At 48.6% G+C, this 14,646-nt stretch overlaps 6 protein-coding genes across 6 annotated transcripts; 2 read left to right on the top strand and 4 right to left on the bottom strand.

Annotated features, from left to right (window-relative positions):
• Nucleotides 1-1,317: 1,317 nt before the first annotated feature.
• Nucleotides 1,318-2,048, top strand: PHYSODRAFT_308251 (hypothetical protein; the record flags this gene model as incomplete). Its single annotated transcript, XM_009541831.1, has 3 exons — nt 1,318-1,382; nt 1,481-1,547; nt 1,767-2,048. The coding sequence occupies 3 exons, from the start codon at nt 1,318-1,320 to the stop codon at nt 2,046-2,048; spliced, it is 414 nt and encodes a 137-aa protein (XP_009540126.1).
• Nucleotides 2,049-2,781: 733 nt separating this feature from the next.
• On the top strand, nt 2,782-3,573 carry PHYSODRAFT_536456 (hypothetical protein; the record flags this gene model as incomplete). The annotated part of the gene is made up of 2 exons (XM_009541832.1): nt 2,782-3,128; nt 3,282-3,573. 2 exons carry the CDS (start codon nt 2,782-2,784, stop codon nt 3,571-3,573), a joined length of 639 nt encoding a protein of 212 aa, XP_009540127.1.
• Nucleotides 3,574-3,576: 3 nt separating this feature from the next.
• PHYSODRAFT_536461 (hypothetical protein) lies at nt 3,577-4,551 on the bottom strand (the record flags this gene model as incomplete). Its single annotated transcript, XM_009541833.1, has 1 exon — nt 3,577-4,551. The coding sequence occupies one exon, from the start codon at nt 4,549-4,551 to the stop codon at nt 3,577-3,579; it is 975 nt and encodes a 324-aa protein (XP_009540128.1).
• A 1,124-nt stretch (nt 4,552-5,675) lies between these two features.
• Nucleotides 5,676-5,991, bottom strand: PHYSODRAFT_536458 (hypothetical protein; the record flags this gene model as incomplete). Its single annotated transcript, XM_009541834.1, has 2 exons — nt 5,676-5,831; nt 5,899-5,991. Coding segments are annotated over 2 exons (249 nt in total), but the record flags the coding sequence as incomplete, so codon positions are not given.
• Nucleotides 5,992-10,647: 4,656 nt separating this feature from the next.
• Nucleotides 10,648-13,526, bottom strand: PHYSODRAFT_392237 (hypothetical protein; the record flags this gene model as incomplete). The annotated part of the gene is made up of 3 exons (XM_009541835.1): nt 10,648-10,817; nt 10,887-11,505; nt 13,458-13,526. Coding segments are annotated over 3 exons (858 nt in total), but the record flags the coding sequence as incomplete, so codon positions are not given.
• A 120-nt stretch (nt 13,527-13,646) lies between these two features.
• Nucleotides 13,647-13,817, bottom strand: PHYSODRAFT_435671 (hypothetical protein; the record flags this gene model as incomplete). Its single annotated transcript, XM_009541836.1, has 1 exon — nt 13,647-13,817. A coding segment is annotated over one exon (171 nt), but the record flags the coding sequence as incomplete, so codon positions are not given.
• Nucleotides 13,818-14,646: the final 829 nt, after the last annotated feature.

Here is a 14,646-nt window from a genome sequence, read left to right on the forward strand (position 1 = left end):
CCGGCCTGGCGGTTCGAGGCTTCGGGTATGTGAGGCAGTGGACCATGGCGGAGCGCGGAGAATCGACAAGGCGTGGATGCTGGCGCCTCACGAGTGCTAATGTGCTGGTGGAGAGGACGATCGTTGTAATGGGTGCGGAGGCTTGCTTGGCGATGTGTGGAGAGATAATGTAAAACATGCTTCTTAGCCATGTTTTAGTACGGTTACTGCCTCGACCCTGACTGTCTAAAATTATCATTCAAAATTCTGATTGGAGCGATTTTGTAAAACATGCTAGTTAGCCATGTTTTACACAGAACCATCGCAAAAGGGTTAACGCTTGCCCGTGGATCCTTGTTGTCGCTGAAGTGAAGGTGCTGGCTTATCTGGTCAAATCTAAATCAAGAGCATAGCAAGCACTGTAGACATGTTACAACAGTTTACATCAACACGTATGTTCTCGGTTCCGTGCTGTAATGGGCCTACTTTGGCTCATTACTTTAGCTTACACGTGCGCGCAACTGTAGGAGGAAGCGTAACTTGGTTTAATATAGAGTTTATTATACTCGGGCCTCCGAGTATATATTAATCTAAATAAACGATTCAAATATAGCGCAACTCACCTTCCAGCCGCTGAGCATGCTCCGGTCGAAGATTCGTCAGCGGCTCCATCGTGTCACTCCAGCTCACGAAAAGACGTTTACGACTTGTTGGGTCGATGGTGTAGTCCAGAATCTGGTCAATCTCGTGGTGTGGACCATTGTGTGGCATTGGCTGATCCCATTCTACGAGGTGAAGATAAAGTGCGGCCAAGCGAAACAGTGCAGCTGTTAGGGGTTACCAGATGGGCTCCCACCGAACACGTGCCTGGAGAGCACCCTCGCGGCTGTACTGGACCCCAACAATGCTGGTAGAGTTATGTTGGCTCCAAGGATTGTTCGGGGTACCTGTGGGCGTCTCTTGTCGTCAAGTCAAAGTGTCTCTTTTCTGTACTGTGCCGTTGTCTTCATCTGCGGTCAAGTCAATGATGCTCCTTTCTGTAGCTATGCGAAACCACACTTGTCGGCCATGGTTGGCTGCCCCAACTTGCTGGGCTGCCGGTTGTTCATGAACAAGGCGCTGCTGATGACGCTCTTGATATCGAATAGTATTATCCTGTACATGTAACCCGCTTTCACGCCGTCGTGCAGTTTCTAGTTCCCGTTGTAGCTGCTGCCACTCCTCCAGCAGCTGCTCAACCGTACGAATCTTTTCAGGCCCGAAATGCTGGTCTCGAGGGGCATCCTCCCGTAGCAGCTCATGTATAATAAGAAGCTGTGCCAGCTCTCTTATCTTCAAATGCTGCCCCCGAGAGGTGGGTTGATCGTCCTGCTGCTGCTGGGGTTCGTCTCATTCCCGAACCGGTACGTTTGTAACCACAACTCCTTTTGCCGGCAAAATGGCACCCCATACGGACTACGCAGAAGCTGTGCGCTTACTGGTGGACTCATTCTTCATCCAGGAGAGCAATGCGTTGGAGCGCCAACTACAACTTTTACGGTGCATCCGCCCAGTTCAATACAACCAGTGTACAGTTGTATACCGTCCGACCCTTGTATACAATGTGTATAATTTTGTGTTGACGACACCAACTTTCCAGTTCAACCAGTCCTTTTAATTTTTTATTTCTTGCGATTAACACCGAAACACTCAGGGCGAGAACTACATCGACCCCACTAACCAGGTTCACTGGGTAACCGGCGGCTACGGCTCAGTTCAAACAGTCATACCCTTCCGTTTATATTTAGATCACCTACCCACCATGTCAACCGTTGTCATATTCTGTAACCTTCGGTAATTCTCTCGAACCGGAGCGCTCATATCCCACTGCAGTCACCTATGTGCAAACTTACCCGGATGCCGTCAAGGCACGATTTCTCCACGCTAACAGGGTTGGCCTCAGCTGGAAGGACGCTGCTCTATCCAACGGGGTCAAGGAGAGGACGGCACGTGGCTGGGTTCAGCGTGCCCGAGCGACGGGAAACTACGACGTCCATGATTCGCGGCGTGGTGGAGCTCGCGACCGCTAGATGATGCAAGAGTTCGTCGATTTCCTCGTGGAGAAGCTTAGCGACAACTGCCACCTAACGCTGCATCAAATGAAAGACCTACAGACAACGACTTACAAAGCCGACACACTGAATAGTATCCTCCTATATTAAGCTTCCATCGACATTAAAACCCGGCAGGGTTTTAATTGGACGAAAAAAAATCATTTGTACAAAACCCAGAAATTATCCATGTGTTTTGTAAAGATAAGATGCTATTATCAGATCAATACCTCAGGATACCTAGGAATTGCTTTCTCGAAGCTACGAATTACGGTGGTTTCCGCTAATTCTTCCCTGGCCGCAATTGTAGACTCAATAGAGGACTTTCGGAAGCTCGTAGAGTTGCGTTTCAGTTGAGATAGACACGGTTATTGCAATCTCAACTCTATAAAATTTGTCTCGTTTCGGGACTATTTTGCGTTCAGTTTCACTTTCGGCGACCGCTGCAGCCAAAAATCTGAAGAGCGCCACGATGCCCAAGACGAAGAAGCAGCCCGGTACCAACAGCGACTCTGAAGGCGCGGAGACGATACCGGCGCTCCAGCTGCCACAGACAGCTACGCTTCTGGACCAAGAGGATCATCACCTTCCACTCGTTGACCCCGATCGCCCCGCAGTGCGTCAGAAGTTTCCCGCGGTTGACGATATCGTTTTAAAGGCTGTCAACCTCTACCGCCACTGGACCGCACCCGCTGGTACATCCAACGGAATAATGAACGTGTTCAACCAAATTGCTGCTCATTGTCTACTTGATCCTGCGTTCGGTCTGAAGAAACAAGGCCCAGCCATGCGCACGCGATTTACTACGCTGATGAGCCAGTTCAAAGCCGACCAATACCAGTCCATGCGGAAGTCCGGGACCGTTGAGGAATATGAAGAGCGTGAAGTACTGCTGCAAAATATCCTCAACCAAATCCAGGACTGGAATGAAAAAGAAGCTGAGAAAAAAGAGCGAAAGTCCGCTAAACAGCGAGGGATAGAGAGTTCAGGTGCGCTGCTACGCCGGCTCGCGATCGGAGAGCTCGCAAAGGACGACGACGACGAGGACCTTGACGATTCGTCCTCACCACGCGAGGCCGTTCATGACAGGGGTGGAGGTGCTGATCAAGTGGCGTCGATGGCAGTTCCTGCTGAATCTGCCGCTGGTGTCGAGCTGCCACCTTCGGTTACCCCGCAAAAGCGCAGAGATACTCAAAGTAAGAGCCGATCAAGTGGTCGCAAAAAAATCACCAAGCGAGAGCAACTTGGGGTTGTGACGAATGCTTTGGCAGGTGCTCGTTTAGGGGCTGGAGAAGAGGAGAAGGCAGAGTACGAGTACAAGACAAAGCGACTCGAACTTGAGCGCGAACAACAGCAGCAAAAGCTGCAACATGGACAAGATGACGCTGCAAAGCGTCGTGATCACGAGCTGGCACTTGAAGAACGTCGGATGAAAGCAGACGAAGAAAGAGAGAAACGAATGCACGAATTTCTATTGAAAATCCTGAGTGAGCAGAAAGACTGATACTTAGATCTGTCGCTCGCCTTGGATGAGCTGAAGGTAGTAGTCGATAGGAGGAGGTCGTAAGCCGAAATACATTGAGATTTGATTGCCGAGAGGTTGCGAGCACGTATGACAATTCAAAAGTAAGACACCCACTACAAAGTTTCTGCCCACGGCAGCTTGGCGCACACGTTGCTTTTTATCCCAGTTGAGAAACTCCCACAAGATTTTAAGTCTCCCGAACCCCCACTCAACCCCGTCGCGCACACTACTCATGTTGCTGTTGCAGCGTGAACTCGATCCACCGGTAATCGTAGTTGGCGAGCACATGTAGGCACCGCATCCATACGCAGGATCCCCGTATATGAGCTTACCCTCAAATGCATCATCTGGGTCCTCCGCCATGACATCCAAAATTCCACTGAGGCTTAATAGAGTGGAATCATGCTTCCGACCTTCAACGAGGCCGTAAAGACTTACTATAATCCCGTCAGGAGCTTGAACACTCTGCCAGTTGAAACAGTGCCGCCTAGGATGTCCATTATATACGGACCTTTGGAGATTTTCATTTGCAATGGTTTGTTCTTCGCGAGCACTTGGGCGGGAAATGCATTGCTTGGTGCCATCAATAAACCCCCAGCAAGTACGAAGCGGGGCTCCTGCAGCATGCGTGGCATCGCAGTATTTGTCGATGCGCTCTTTGATAAGGGCATCGTGGAAGTACAATATATCTCTGTGATTGTCATACCAAATCTGCACTGTTGCCGCAAAAACCCTGCTGTAGGCTGCTGTAGATCTGCCAAACTCACTAGCAACAGTAAATAGTTTGGACGCTTCCGACAATCTCCTGCACACCATGGCAAGTGCTTCTACTGGAGGAACGTTGTCGCCTTCAGTCGTTCTTACGCCATCCACAGGGAGTTGCAGCTTGGACGAAAGTTGACGTAGCCCATTCACTGTGAAACGGTATCGAAGCCTTGCTACAGCATCATCGAGCATCTCGTCGAAGACACGAGAGGTATCGACGGACGGGCAGCGTCGCGAAGCCTGAAGCAGTGCATGCGCGAGAGAGTCTGCATAATGCGTGCGAAGCGTGTCTTGTTGCCGCGGGCGAGGAGCCATGCCTGGCTTAGAACTACCACTGCTTGATCTGCGGTTAGCTTGGGTCCGATGAACATGCTATTCGTGTACGCTGTGGTTCTGAAAGTGAAATGGCTGTTGGGCTAAGTCGGCCATTTGCTCAAACCTATCCACTGTTGAGATGAGTTTCGCCCCCTAATCCTCTCAGAACTGAAAGTGAATCCGAAACGCGTGCGATTTGGGGGCTCCGAAAGTCCTCTAATTGCACGGAGGCGCTTTTGTTTTGCAGTGCCTCCTGTAACACCCTGAAACTTGGATCTAATTTTTGCTTTTAGTGGGCCAATCACGCCAACGTCGAGGGATGAAACGACTATCAATTTGCTATGCCGCCGACACGTTTTTGGGCTGTCAAAGGCCGCAAGGACCCCGCCCGAATTACCAAGATGACGAAGCACACTGGTCGAATGACAACAGTCTTTACTGTTCGCGGTGATGGTAGTTTTTTTATTTTTTAAATTCTGAAACGGGTATTTTTTGCTAACACATTTTGTATTATATGTTTTAGGGCATAAGCTGCCAATTCGCTTCATCATCCGAGGCAAGCTCGGCGGTGATATCGACAGCGACGAGCTGCCACACTATCCACCCGGTCACTACTACACTGTCCAGGAACATGCCTGGATGGACGCGGTTGGATGGAGATTTTTATGTGAGTAATGTGTTAAAACATGAAGTCGATGGACCCGCTGTCCTCCTCCTTGATAATTTTGACTCACATGTTTCGGAGGAGGGGCAGCGGGTCGTTTTCGAAGAAACAAATGCTGTAGTGGTGCCTTTCCCGCCTAATACGACGGCGGTTTGTAAACCGACGTTAAATAGTGTCGTAGGGCACCATGCCGAGTACTTGATCCAAAGTTCAATGGAAAACTCAGCACGTTACTCAAGCAGCTCTCCCGTCGGAAGTTTGGCTTCTTGAGGCTTTTGAGAAGTCGTAACTAAATAAAAACAAACATCAATTGAAAGAATAATTAATCGATTAAAATTTAACTCCAAACCATGAAAACCAATTTACCGTGTGCAAATGCGCTGACACATTTTTCTAGCGAGTGCTCAGGGCTTTTGTGGCTGTCCATGTAGCTTGCACACCACTCAGGCTCTAGTAGCCACATGTAGTTGATTATTACATGCGTCGATAGGGCCTAAATAACACACGCCGCAACAGTCAGTATTAACTCGTAAAAGCAAGTACTAGAATGATATATCAACATTTTCCTCTCTGCGCGTGCTCTTCATAAATGTAACAAGGGCTGGGACGATAGGAAATATTTCCTTGCGCCCCTGCCCCTTCAGAGCTGGCGAACGCGTAGTGTAGATGAACAAGCCAAGCAAAAGGCATGGGTATTCATGTGATTATTAGCATTTCGAGCGATGGGCTTATTTTTATGGATGAAGGGTTGAGTTGTACAAGGCGCCGCAGGCCAATCACTTCATACACCGCTTGCTACGCTACTTGCAAATCGAATACCCATTGGAAAGTGTTTCGTTACCGTTTTTGACAATGCTCTTTATCACAACAGTGTCGAGGGCGCGTTTGAGGAGAATATTGCAGGCGCACGATGCCTACGATTGCGACCGTACTCACCGAGTCCTAGCGGCACCGAAAACCCTTTTTCGGCGTTCAAGGCTGACTGCCATTCTTTTTGTACCACCGGACTCAACAGTTACGGCGCATCGCGAGGGCTTTCTGTACAGGACTGGGTCTGACTGTTTTGAACCGAAAAATTGGTGTCGTCAACACAAAATTATACATGGTATACGAAGTTCAGACGGTATACAATTGTATACTGGCTGTGTTGAACTGGGCGATGCCAAGTACGGACTGTAGAAAGGTGTACAACACGCAATCTGCTTCGGGGTTTTATCTGAACCCGAAAACTTAGCTGCAAACAATGATGTCATTTCCACAGCAATTCGTCGATACGAACAGAATATGACGACGGTCGCACCCTGTGACGAGCGCCTCCTTTCTCCCTTTGGTCGCGCATTCCGATGGCACGAAACGGTTGAAAAATAATTCAGTGGTGATTTAGCAGACATTTTTGACTCGACAAAATTTGACCCTGCCAGCTCTCTCAAAATGTTTTTTCCCGTCGTATGCAGATACTGGAAACTTGGCCAGTCTCTAATTGGGACCCGCTTCTACTTGTTTGAGCGGATTCTCTCTTCAACAGGAGATGACATGGCCAAGCGTTTCCTCATCAACCGCATACAAGAAGTGGGGAACGCTACTCGTCAAAATATGTGCGCCTGGTGAGGTTACGAGTAGAGTTGCTGCATTAAAGTATTAAGCACGAATGTCTGCACTCGTTTCGCTCCACCAACTTCTCTAAATATTGCGTCAAAAAAGAGAGCGAACGAGTTTCAATTCTTTCTGAAGGAGGGCGAGCAGACACCTTTCGGGGCCTTAGAAGAGGTGATGAGACTGGGATCAAGCATCCTGATGGCACCAGAGCGCCGTAGTCTGCCCAAGTTTGCTTGGTCAACGTCGAACCCCCAATTTGATGTCGTTGGAATGGATGGAGTAGCCAGTAGCATCAATGATATCGCTATGACTGGCAAAACGCTGATACAAGAGGCGGCTGCACTGCAGGTGCAGCAGCAAAAGCTTCGAAGCTCTATGTATGCGCTTGCGCCGGTGGACTTTCGTCTGGAAGGTCACAATTCGCATCGTGACCTGCCCCCCCCCCCCGAAGAGACCTGGCGAGGAGGTTGAGGGTTGGTTAGACAATGGAAGTCGCTAGCCCGTTCACAAGGAATATAGTGGTAAGAGGATATAAGTAGTGGTCGCGAGTATATATCGTGGCTCAACCAAATCGCAGACAAGAACGTCAAAGTCGCAACTCAGCCCAATCGCAGACACGATGCCCCTTCATCCCACACGCACTAGTACAAGAAACCCACCAACGCAATTTCTACATACACATTTAGTTCTCTTTAGCTCGTAGCCATCTCAATGTAGCTCTGCCTACGCTATACGGAGAGAAAATCGGCGAATTTCGTCGACGGAGCTGAGATTTTCAAAGGGTATATTTTTGACCATGTCGAACTCAGGTTTAGTATCCAAACATATGTTGTAGATGATATTACCACTCAATTAGGGCCAAAATTAGTATATCTTCGTGCCCCACGCGAAGCATATTTGCATTATCGGTGGCTAACTCAACATCCAGGTGGAGTTACAAAAAAACTGAAAATACCATCGAAATGCGGAGAAGAAGACGAATCCAGCAAAAAAGAACGGTAAAAAAGCATAAGCACAGAATTCAATATATAAAACAGGTGGTAATTGCTTTCTGATAAAGTCCATTTTTCAGTGTGACATGAAAAGGGGTAATGGACGGTTGGCATCTAATTCATTTGCATTGATTATAGCTGAGTTCGATATAGACGGGGTGGTCGTCTCTCACTTTTTATCAGTTTCTGCAACATGATTTGCCACATCGGTAAGGATGAAAATTTAGTATCGCATTTTGTATGGTCAAACCAGCCCTATTCAGCGGGACACGAAGAGATAGTGTAGAGAGACGACTTGGCCTTCGCCTTGCGGGCCGCCTTGCGCTTTGCAGCGCCTGCCTTCCGAGCAGCCCGGACAACCTCGCCCAGGCTCGCGTGCTCCTCCGGCGGCAGCCCCTGAGACCTACGCGACTGGCGCGATGCATCACCACGTCCCTCGCCATCGCGGCCTTCCTCGCGCATGTCTTCTGTACAACACTGCCATGTTTTCTGTACAGCACTGCCATTTCATATTAAGCTACTCCTAGGGCGGTTGAGGTAGTCACCACCTAGTGCTTTGTTGATAGGCTACCGAGTGATAGGAAGGACTGTGTTTTGTATTGATTCGGCTTTTTCCCTCGTGATTGAGGGTGGTGCGCGATTGATTGAGGGTCTTGGACTTGCCAGTGTCCTGGATCTACCCTCTTTGTTGACTGGTGTGTAGGCCCCACCGTCCAAGGGCCAACCAAAGAATAAGTGACGGTTCTGTGTATTTTATATTTGTGTATAACTCTGTATTGTTAAGGTTATCTCTCCGGATTCAGGCTGAGGAAGCTGCGTTCTGAAGTGTGCGTTGGCTCCACTTCCTGGTCCTAGCGATATTATCCTGTTTCCCGCAACTCATGCAGTGCAAGTCTCACGTTCTAAGACAAACGACACCCAAAGGGATTCCACGAGGAACACACGCCACCCGGGACGACACCAAGCACTCGTCCAGGGTTGTTTCGAGGGGACAAGTCTAGATCCTTTTCGGGCCACTGTACACCTGGGCGGCAAAAGGCGTTCACCCGCCTCGCCTCAGCTGGTGCGCGTGCCCGGATTCGAATCGTTTGGGACTTCACTGAGTTGTGGATACATTTATTGTTAGGATTGAGATTGCGAAGTCCACTAACTCTCTGACCGAAGTGTTTATGGCGAGAGAAAGCGGAGGACAAACACCCCAACTAGAATATGAAATAAAGCTTATCAACCCTGGCCGTGCGACAACTCAGGTACTCGCCTTAACTTGATCTGATACTTACTATGAGAGCTCCACACACGACCCTTACGCTGATAGCCGAGGTGCCCTGAATGCAGGGGAAGAACCGAAGTCACAAGGCTCCTTTGAGTCTGAACCAGCTCTCAATAGCTTGGCCCCCAACCGAAGACACTTGCGCTGTCCTCGGGAAAACGAACTCTGTTTGGTCTTATCTTTGTAGGCTATCACTAATCGTAACATGCAGTCTTGGAAGTTTTATCTTGGTTTCAGTATGGTTTGTCGTCGGTTGAGTCGCAAAGATCCAGCGGGGATCGGCAGCACAGCTGGGAGGGAGTTCAAGGTTCCATGTCCAGAGAAGATCTTGGACGGTCGGCTTGGTCGGTCGTTAATGTCTTGGGTTTGTATGGTCAGATCTTGGAGTTTGGAGAGTCGTCCATTCGGGATACACGTTGTCGATTCAGGATACATGGACTTCGGTCAGGCAGCTTAGGCATCGACGAGCTTGGTCGGGCACCTCTTCGGCTCTTGCAGCATGACTGGCTCGATCTTGTGTGTGTGTGTGTGGGGGGGGGGGGGGCTCCCAGGCTGGCAGACTTCAGGGTTATCGATCTTGGTCCAGCCTGGATGCACCTTGATCATCCTGATTCAGGGCGCTGAGTGCATATCCAGGCTGCTCCCACCACTTGGATCCTGGATCCAGCTAGAACCAGGCACCCCCGGGACACCCGGATGCACGTGCATCCGCCCTGTAATATATATAATTCACACACCACACTTAATTCCACATCTACTAATTTCGTTCAACTACCAACTCCTTTCTCTTCATCATACAACCCACTTTTATCTACCACCCTTACTATCATTTCTTAACCTCGTTATTCACATTTCACCTCATATCCACCATTTATCCAAATCTATTCACATTTCACCTCATTTCCACTATTCAACAACAACTATCCTTTTTTCTATACAGTCAAACCTGTTTATATGAGGCCTGTTGGTGACCATCTACTACAATCACTCATATAAAATGGACTCAGTAAAAAATATTATGTGGTGCACGTAAAGAAATCGTGCATAGTTTGCTGCCGCTTTGCCTTCACCGTAGTCTCTCGAACCAAAGCGGTCACGGTCTGTAAAGCTCTTCGTTCTCTGTCAGTCTGCTCTCCGCATTGCAGCAGAAATACAGCCAGCTCCATGCAGTGTCTCAGAGCAATGGCAGGTTGAACTGCGGGTTCCTGTTCCTCCTAATCTTCCTGCTCGTCCTGCGAAACTGCATCACTTCCTGCCGCTTCGTCCACTAGCACATCTGGCTCGTGCACAGGAACGTCTTCGTCCACTGCCAGATACTCACTAGCGCTAACAGCGCCCTCCCACCTCGATAGCATCGCCTTTAACTCCTCCATCTCGTTGCTGGATACCTCCTCAATGTAATCCGTGTCACCACGGGTCCTTCCTAGCATCTTTCCTCCCAAAATGCGAGTCTTGACCCAGCAATTTGTAATTGTCGTTGGCGTCACACCCGCCCAAGCATCAATGGAGAATTGAACAGCTTCCAGTACGTTGATCTTGCGTGTAATTTTAGCTTCAAGTGCATCCAAACACCACCGCACAAAATACTTTCGGTACCGAGCCTTGAACGACCGGATAATACCTGAATAAAAAATCACCGTAATAGAGTTGGTTAGTTTAGGCTACACCACAATATAGATAAAATATTTACCTGCATCCAGCGGCTGTACGGCGGATGTCATGTTAGGAGGGAGGAAGTGAACAGTCACATGAGTCAGGTTTCGTAGAATCTTGTGGCATGAAGCATTGTCGACTAGAAGTAGGACCTTGCGATTGGCGGCCGCCATTCTCATGTTGAAGAGGTGCAGCCATTCGTCAAAAATGACGGATGTCATCCAGGCGTTCTTGGAGGACTTGTACAATATAGGTTTACCTTTAATCGCCGCTCCCTTTTTAAAGCACCTCGGGTTCTTGGCCGTACCGATGACTATTGGGTCGAGCTTGTCGGAGCCAGTCGCGTTGCAGCAGAAGGCTAAAGTCAAACGTTGCTTCTCCTTTTTCTTGCCCTTGCGAATAGTCGTAGCTAGCGTTCGATTAGGCGCTAAGCGATAGAAAAGCGCCGTTTCGTCGAAGTTGAACACATTCTCGGGTGTAAACTGCGCCACCAACTCTTGTAGTTCTAGCCTCGCATCTCGCACTTCATCAGCTTCTACAGCGCCACCTTCGCCGTGTAGCGTATGGGAGCGGATCCCATTGCGCTTCTTAAAGCTTTGAAGCCAGCCGTTGCTTAGCCGGAGTTGCGTGGCATCGATGCCTAAGCGCTCCGCCAGCTCATGCGCCTTCAGCAGGAGCACGTCGTCCGCCATCGCAGTTTTAGCTTCGTTCTGAAAGAAAAATCCCCTCAGTTCCCGCTCGAACTGAGGGAATTTCACTCGGCGCCGCTTGGTCGCACTCAGGTCGACGTGGCTGAAGTAGGAAGAAGGCAGGTTGCGCAGTCGGGCGAGTGTGGCACGGCTGACCCGGGCCTTGAAAGTTGCGTAGATCCACTCGGCGAGCATGGGGTTGTTCATGCCAGGATTCTGCTTGAGCTTTAGGTGCACTTGGAGCTTTTGTTCTAGCGTCAGACAGGTGCGAGGAGACATGGCGAGCGAAGAAGGCTTGCGGTAGGCTTTGAGTGTTGAGCAGTGGTGCTTTGAAGAGTGTGTGGCCGTGAGCAGTGTGAATCAAATAAACAGGTGAGACCTAATTTGGTCCCCAAAAATGTGACTCATATACCTTGTATGCATATAAACAGAGATCATACAAAAACTAAGTGAAATATTTGGTAGCGACAAAGCCTGCATCAAATAAACGGCATGGCTCAAATAGAGAGGATCATATAAACAGGTTTGACTGTATTCATTTTCACCACCATATACATCCCCTACTAAATTATACACTTTCAACTAAACACATCTATTCTACTTCATACATGACACGATGCGGCTCCAGGTTTCAGCCCGAGCCCCATCCCACAGCGGTGGGTATTATGGGTATCCGGGGGTCCCGCTGCCATGTACCTTAATCCTTATGTGCTTACTGACAGCCAAATTCATGATTTGAAGTGGGTCTATCCATGTCCATAAAAGTTACCTGCATAGAGAATATATGTGAGGTGTGCAAAACTATATAAGAGACGTGAATGTATTATTAAAGTGAAATATCTACATCATCAGTGTCAGCTTCTGTGTCGGAGAAACTGAGCTCGTCGTCCGATGAAACATCACTAACAAAGCTGTCTATCAATCGCAGCTCATACTCAGTAATAGCGTCGACTTCAGGCTGCTGTAGGTTAGACTCGGGGGCTCCGCAGGCAGCAATCCGCGCTAAAATGTGCGCTTTTCGGAATCCGTTCTTGATTGTCGACGCTGAAAGTTTTGCCCAGCTCGAGCATACCCATTCGCACACGGTAGTTCGGGAAGGGGGCTTAAATTTGAATGCCTGAGTCGATCCAGTGTGTTCGCAGTTGCTGCTGCAGGGTATTTACCCATTCGCAGCGTAGATAGGACTAGAATGGCCAGTTCCCAATATCCGCCGGTTGGCAAGTCGATGTACACGGCGGTGGAACTCGGAGCAAATGCACGTCGATAGATGCAGCGTAAGTCTTGACAGCCGGGGTCCAGTGGCCCGAAAAGTCGTCGATGAGCAGGATGACCGGTTGCCATGGACGTTCGTAAAGCCCAATATCATTGTCTTTCATGATAGCTTGCGCTTCCGTCCACACATAAATACCAAAGCCGCGTCATTTCCCCAGTTTGCCTGGTCCCACCTTTCACAGTTGACCAGTTTGATTTGAGAACCATATACGGCGGGGATTTCCCCCCGTCGGAGTCCCCTAAGAGCATAGCAGTCACGGGTTCTTTATCTTTCCCTCCATGCCGCACCCACACGGGTTTTGAACCGCAAGGATTTATTGTACCCTTTGGTAGATATTAAAAAAATACTTCTGTAAAAATACAGCAGTAATTATTAGTATGAGCGCATTCAACTACTACTACAGTTTAAATAATAATGAAAGCAGCAATGTACCTGTTTGGTCGGCGTTAAAAACCTTTTGGACTCGAAGCTCTAGCATCTTCTGCTGAACTTCAATACCAAAGTTGACAGCGGCCTCGTTTGCTGCTTCTGGGGTGACTTGCCCCTGTCGTGTCCGCGCGCGAATACTAAGACGGTGTCGACGTAGAAACCCTTTCCGCCAGTGCCATGAGCCCTCAAATGCTTCAATACCTAAGTCCTCTGCGACCTCAGCCCCTTTCAGACGCAGCATCGTGGCACTGACAGGAACGCCATCTTTACGCAGTAAATTTATCCACTGCATAATAGCAGTCTCCGCCTCGCGAGGGAGTATGGTCGCAACCCCGGGCTCCCTCACATACTTCAGGGCAGCAACAGTCGGAAGTTGGCAACGCTCCTCATAGAGCGATACGTTGGACCGCCAGTCGTAAAGTAGTTTGCGGCGCTGCTCCTTGGCGTCACCGCTAAGCTTTGGATAGAAATGACGCAGCGTCTCCTTCACATCTTTGCAGCTGATAAGGTGCTGAGCAACTTCTAGCTTGTGCTGATTCGAGAAACTGGAGCGGGTATGCTTGACCTTCTTTCTACCGTCCCCGCTAATGAGAGATCTGCCTTGGTGTTGCGGCATCGCCGCGAGTCGTAGAATAAAGAAAACTAAAGGAGAACTGAACCTGTTAGTAAGCACATAAATTGCGATCGCACGATTTTTTGAGCTATGCTATTGGTTGAACGACTTGTCGGTAATGACTGAACGTCAGGAAGCACATAAGGATCACGGTATCCGGAACCTAAAAATCTGGACATATAGGTTTTCGTATACGATGAATTCAGTTGTACTACTCTCAAGTGTCAGAGACGGGTCAATTATACCAAAATAAGATTGGAGCCAATATTGGGAACGAAGACATGAAAATCTGGGCGTATATGCTTTTGTATACGGGGAATCCAATGGTACCACTGACATGTGCCAGAGTCGGGTTAGTTATCCATTATATGATAGCTGCTAGTTTCGGGCATACGAAGGTTACACTTTGGGAGTTGCCAGTTTATCCGTATATAATACAAGTGTAGTAGAATATGAGAAGTGGTGAACGTAATAGTTAGTGTAAGTATAAGTTGATGGTTAACAGTGGTAAAAAAACAAATTATCTACCTTTCAGTCGATAATAAACCAAATTTTGTACTATAATCCAAAATATCTACTCAAATGTAATTTAGTTTAGGTATGCTGAAGTATATGGTTAGAAGTATATTGTAGTTCATTATTTATAGTGGAGTGGGTGATTGCGGAATGAGCTTGAGTTTTCTTTCTCCCAACGTGAAGAATTGACGAATAGTCAATTTCCTGATTGACGTGCCGTGACTCGGCGCGTCTAACCTTGAGGGGGGATGGTGTACCAGGGTTACACGCACAAGTG

Source organism: Phytophthora sojae (assembly GCF_000149755.1).
Source record: "Phytophthora sojae unplaced genomic scaffold PHYSOscaffold_39, whole genome shotgun sequence".
NCBI classification, from domain to species: Eukaryota; Oomycota; class Peronosporomycetes; order Peronosporales; family Peronosporaceae; genus Phytophthora; species Phytophthora sojae.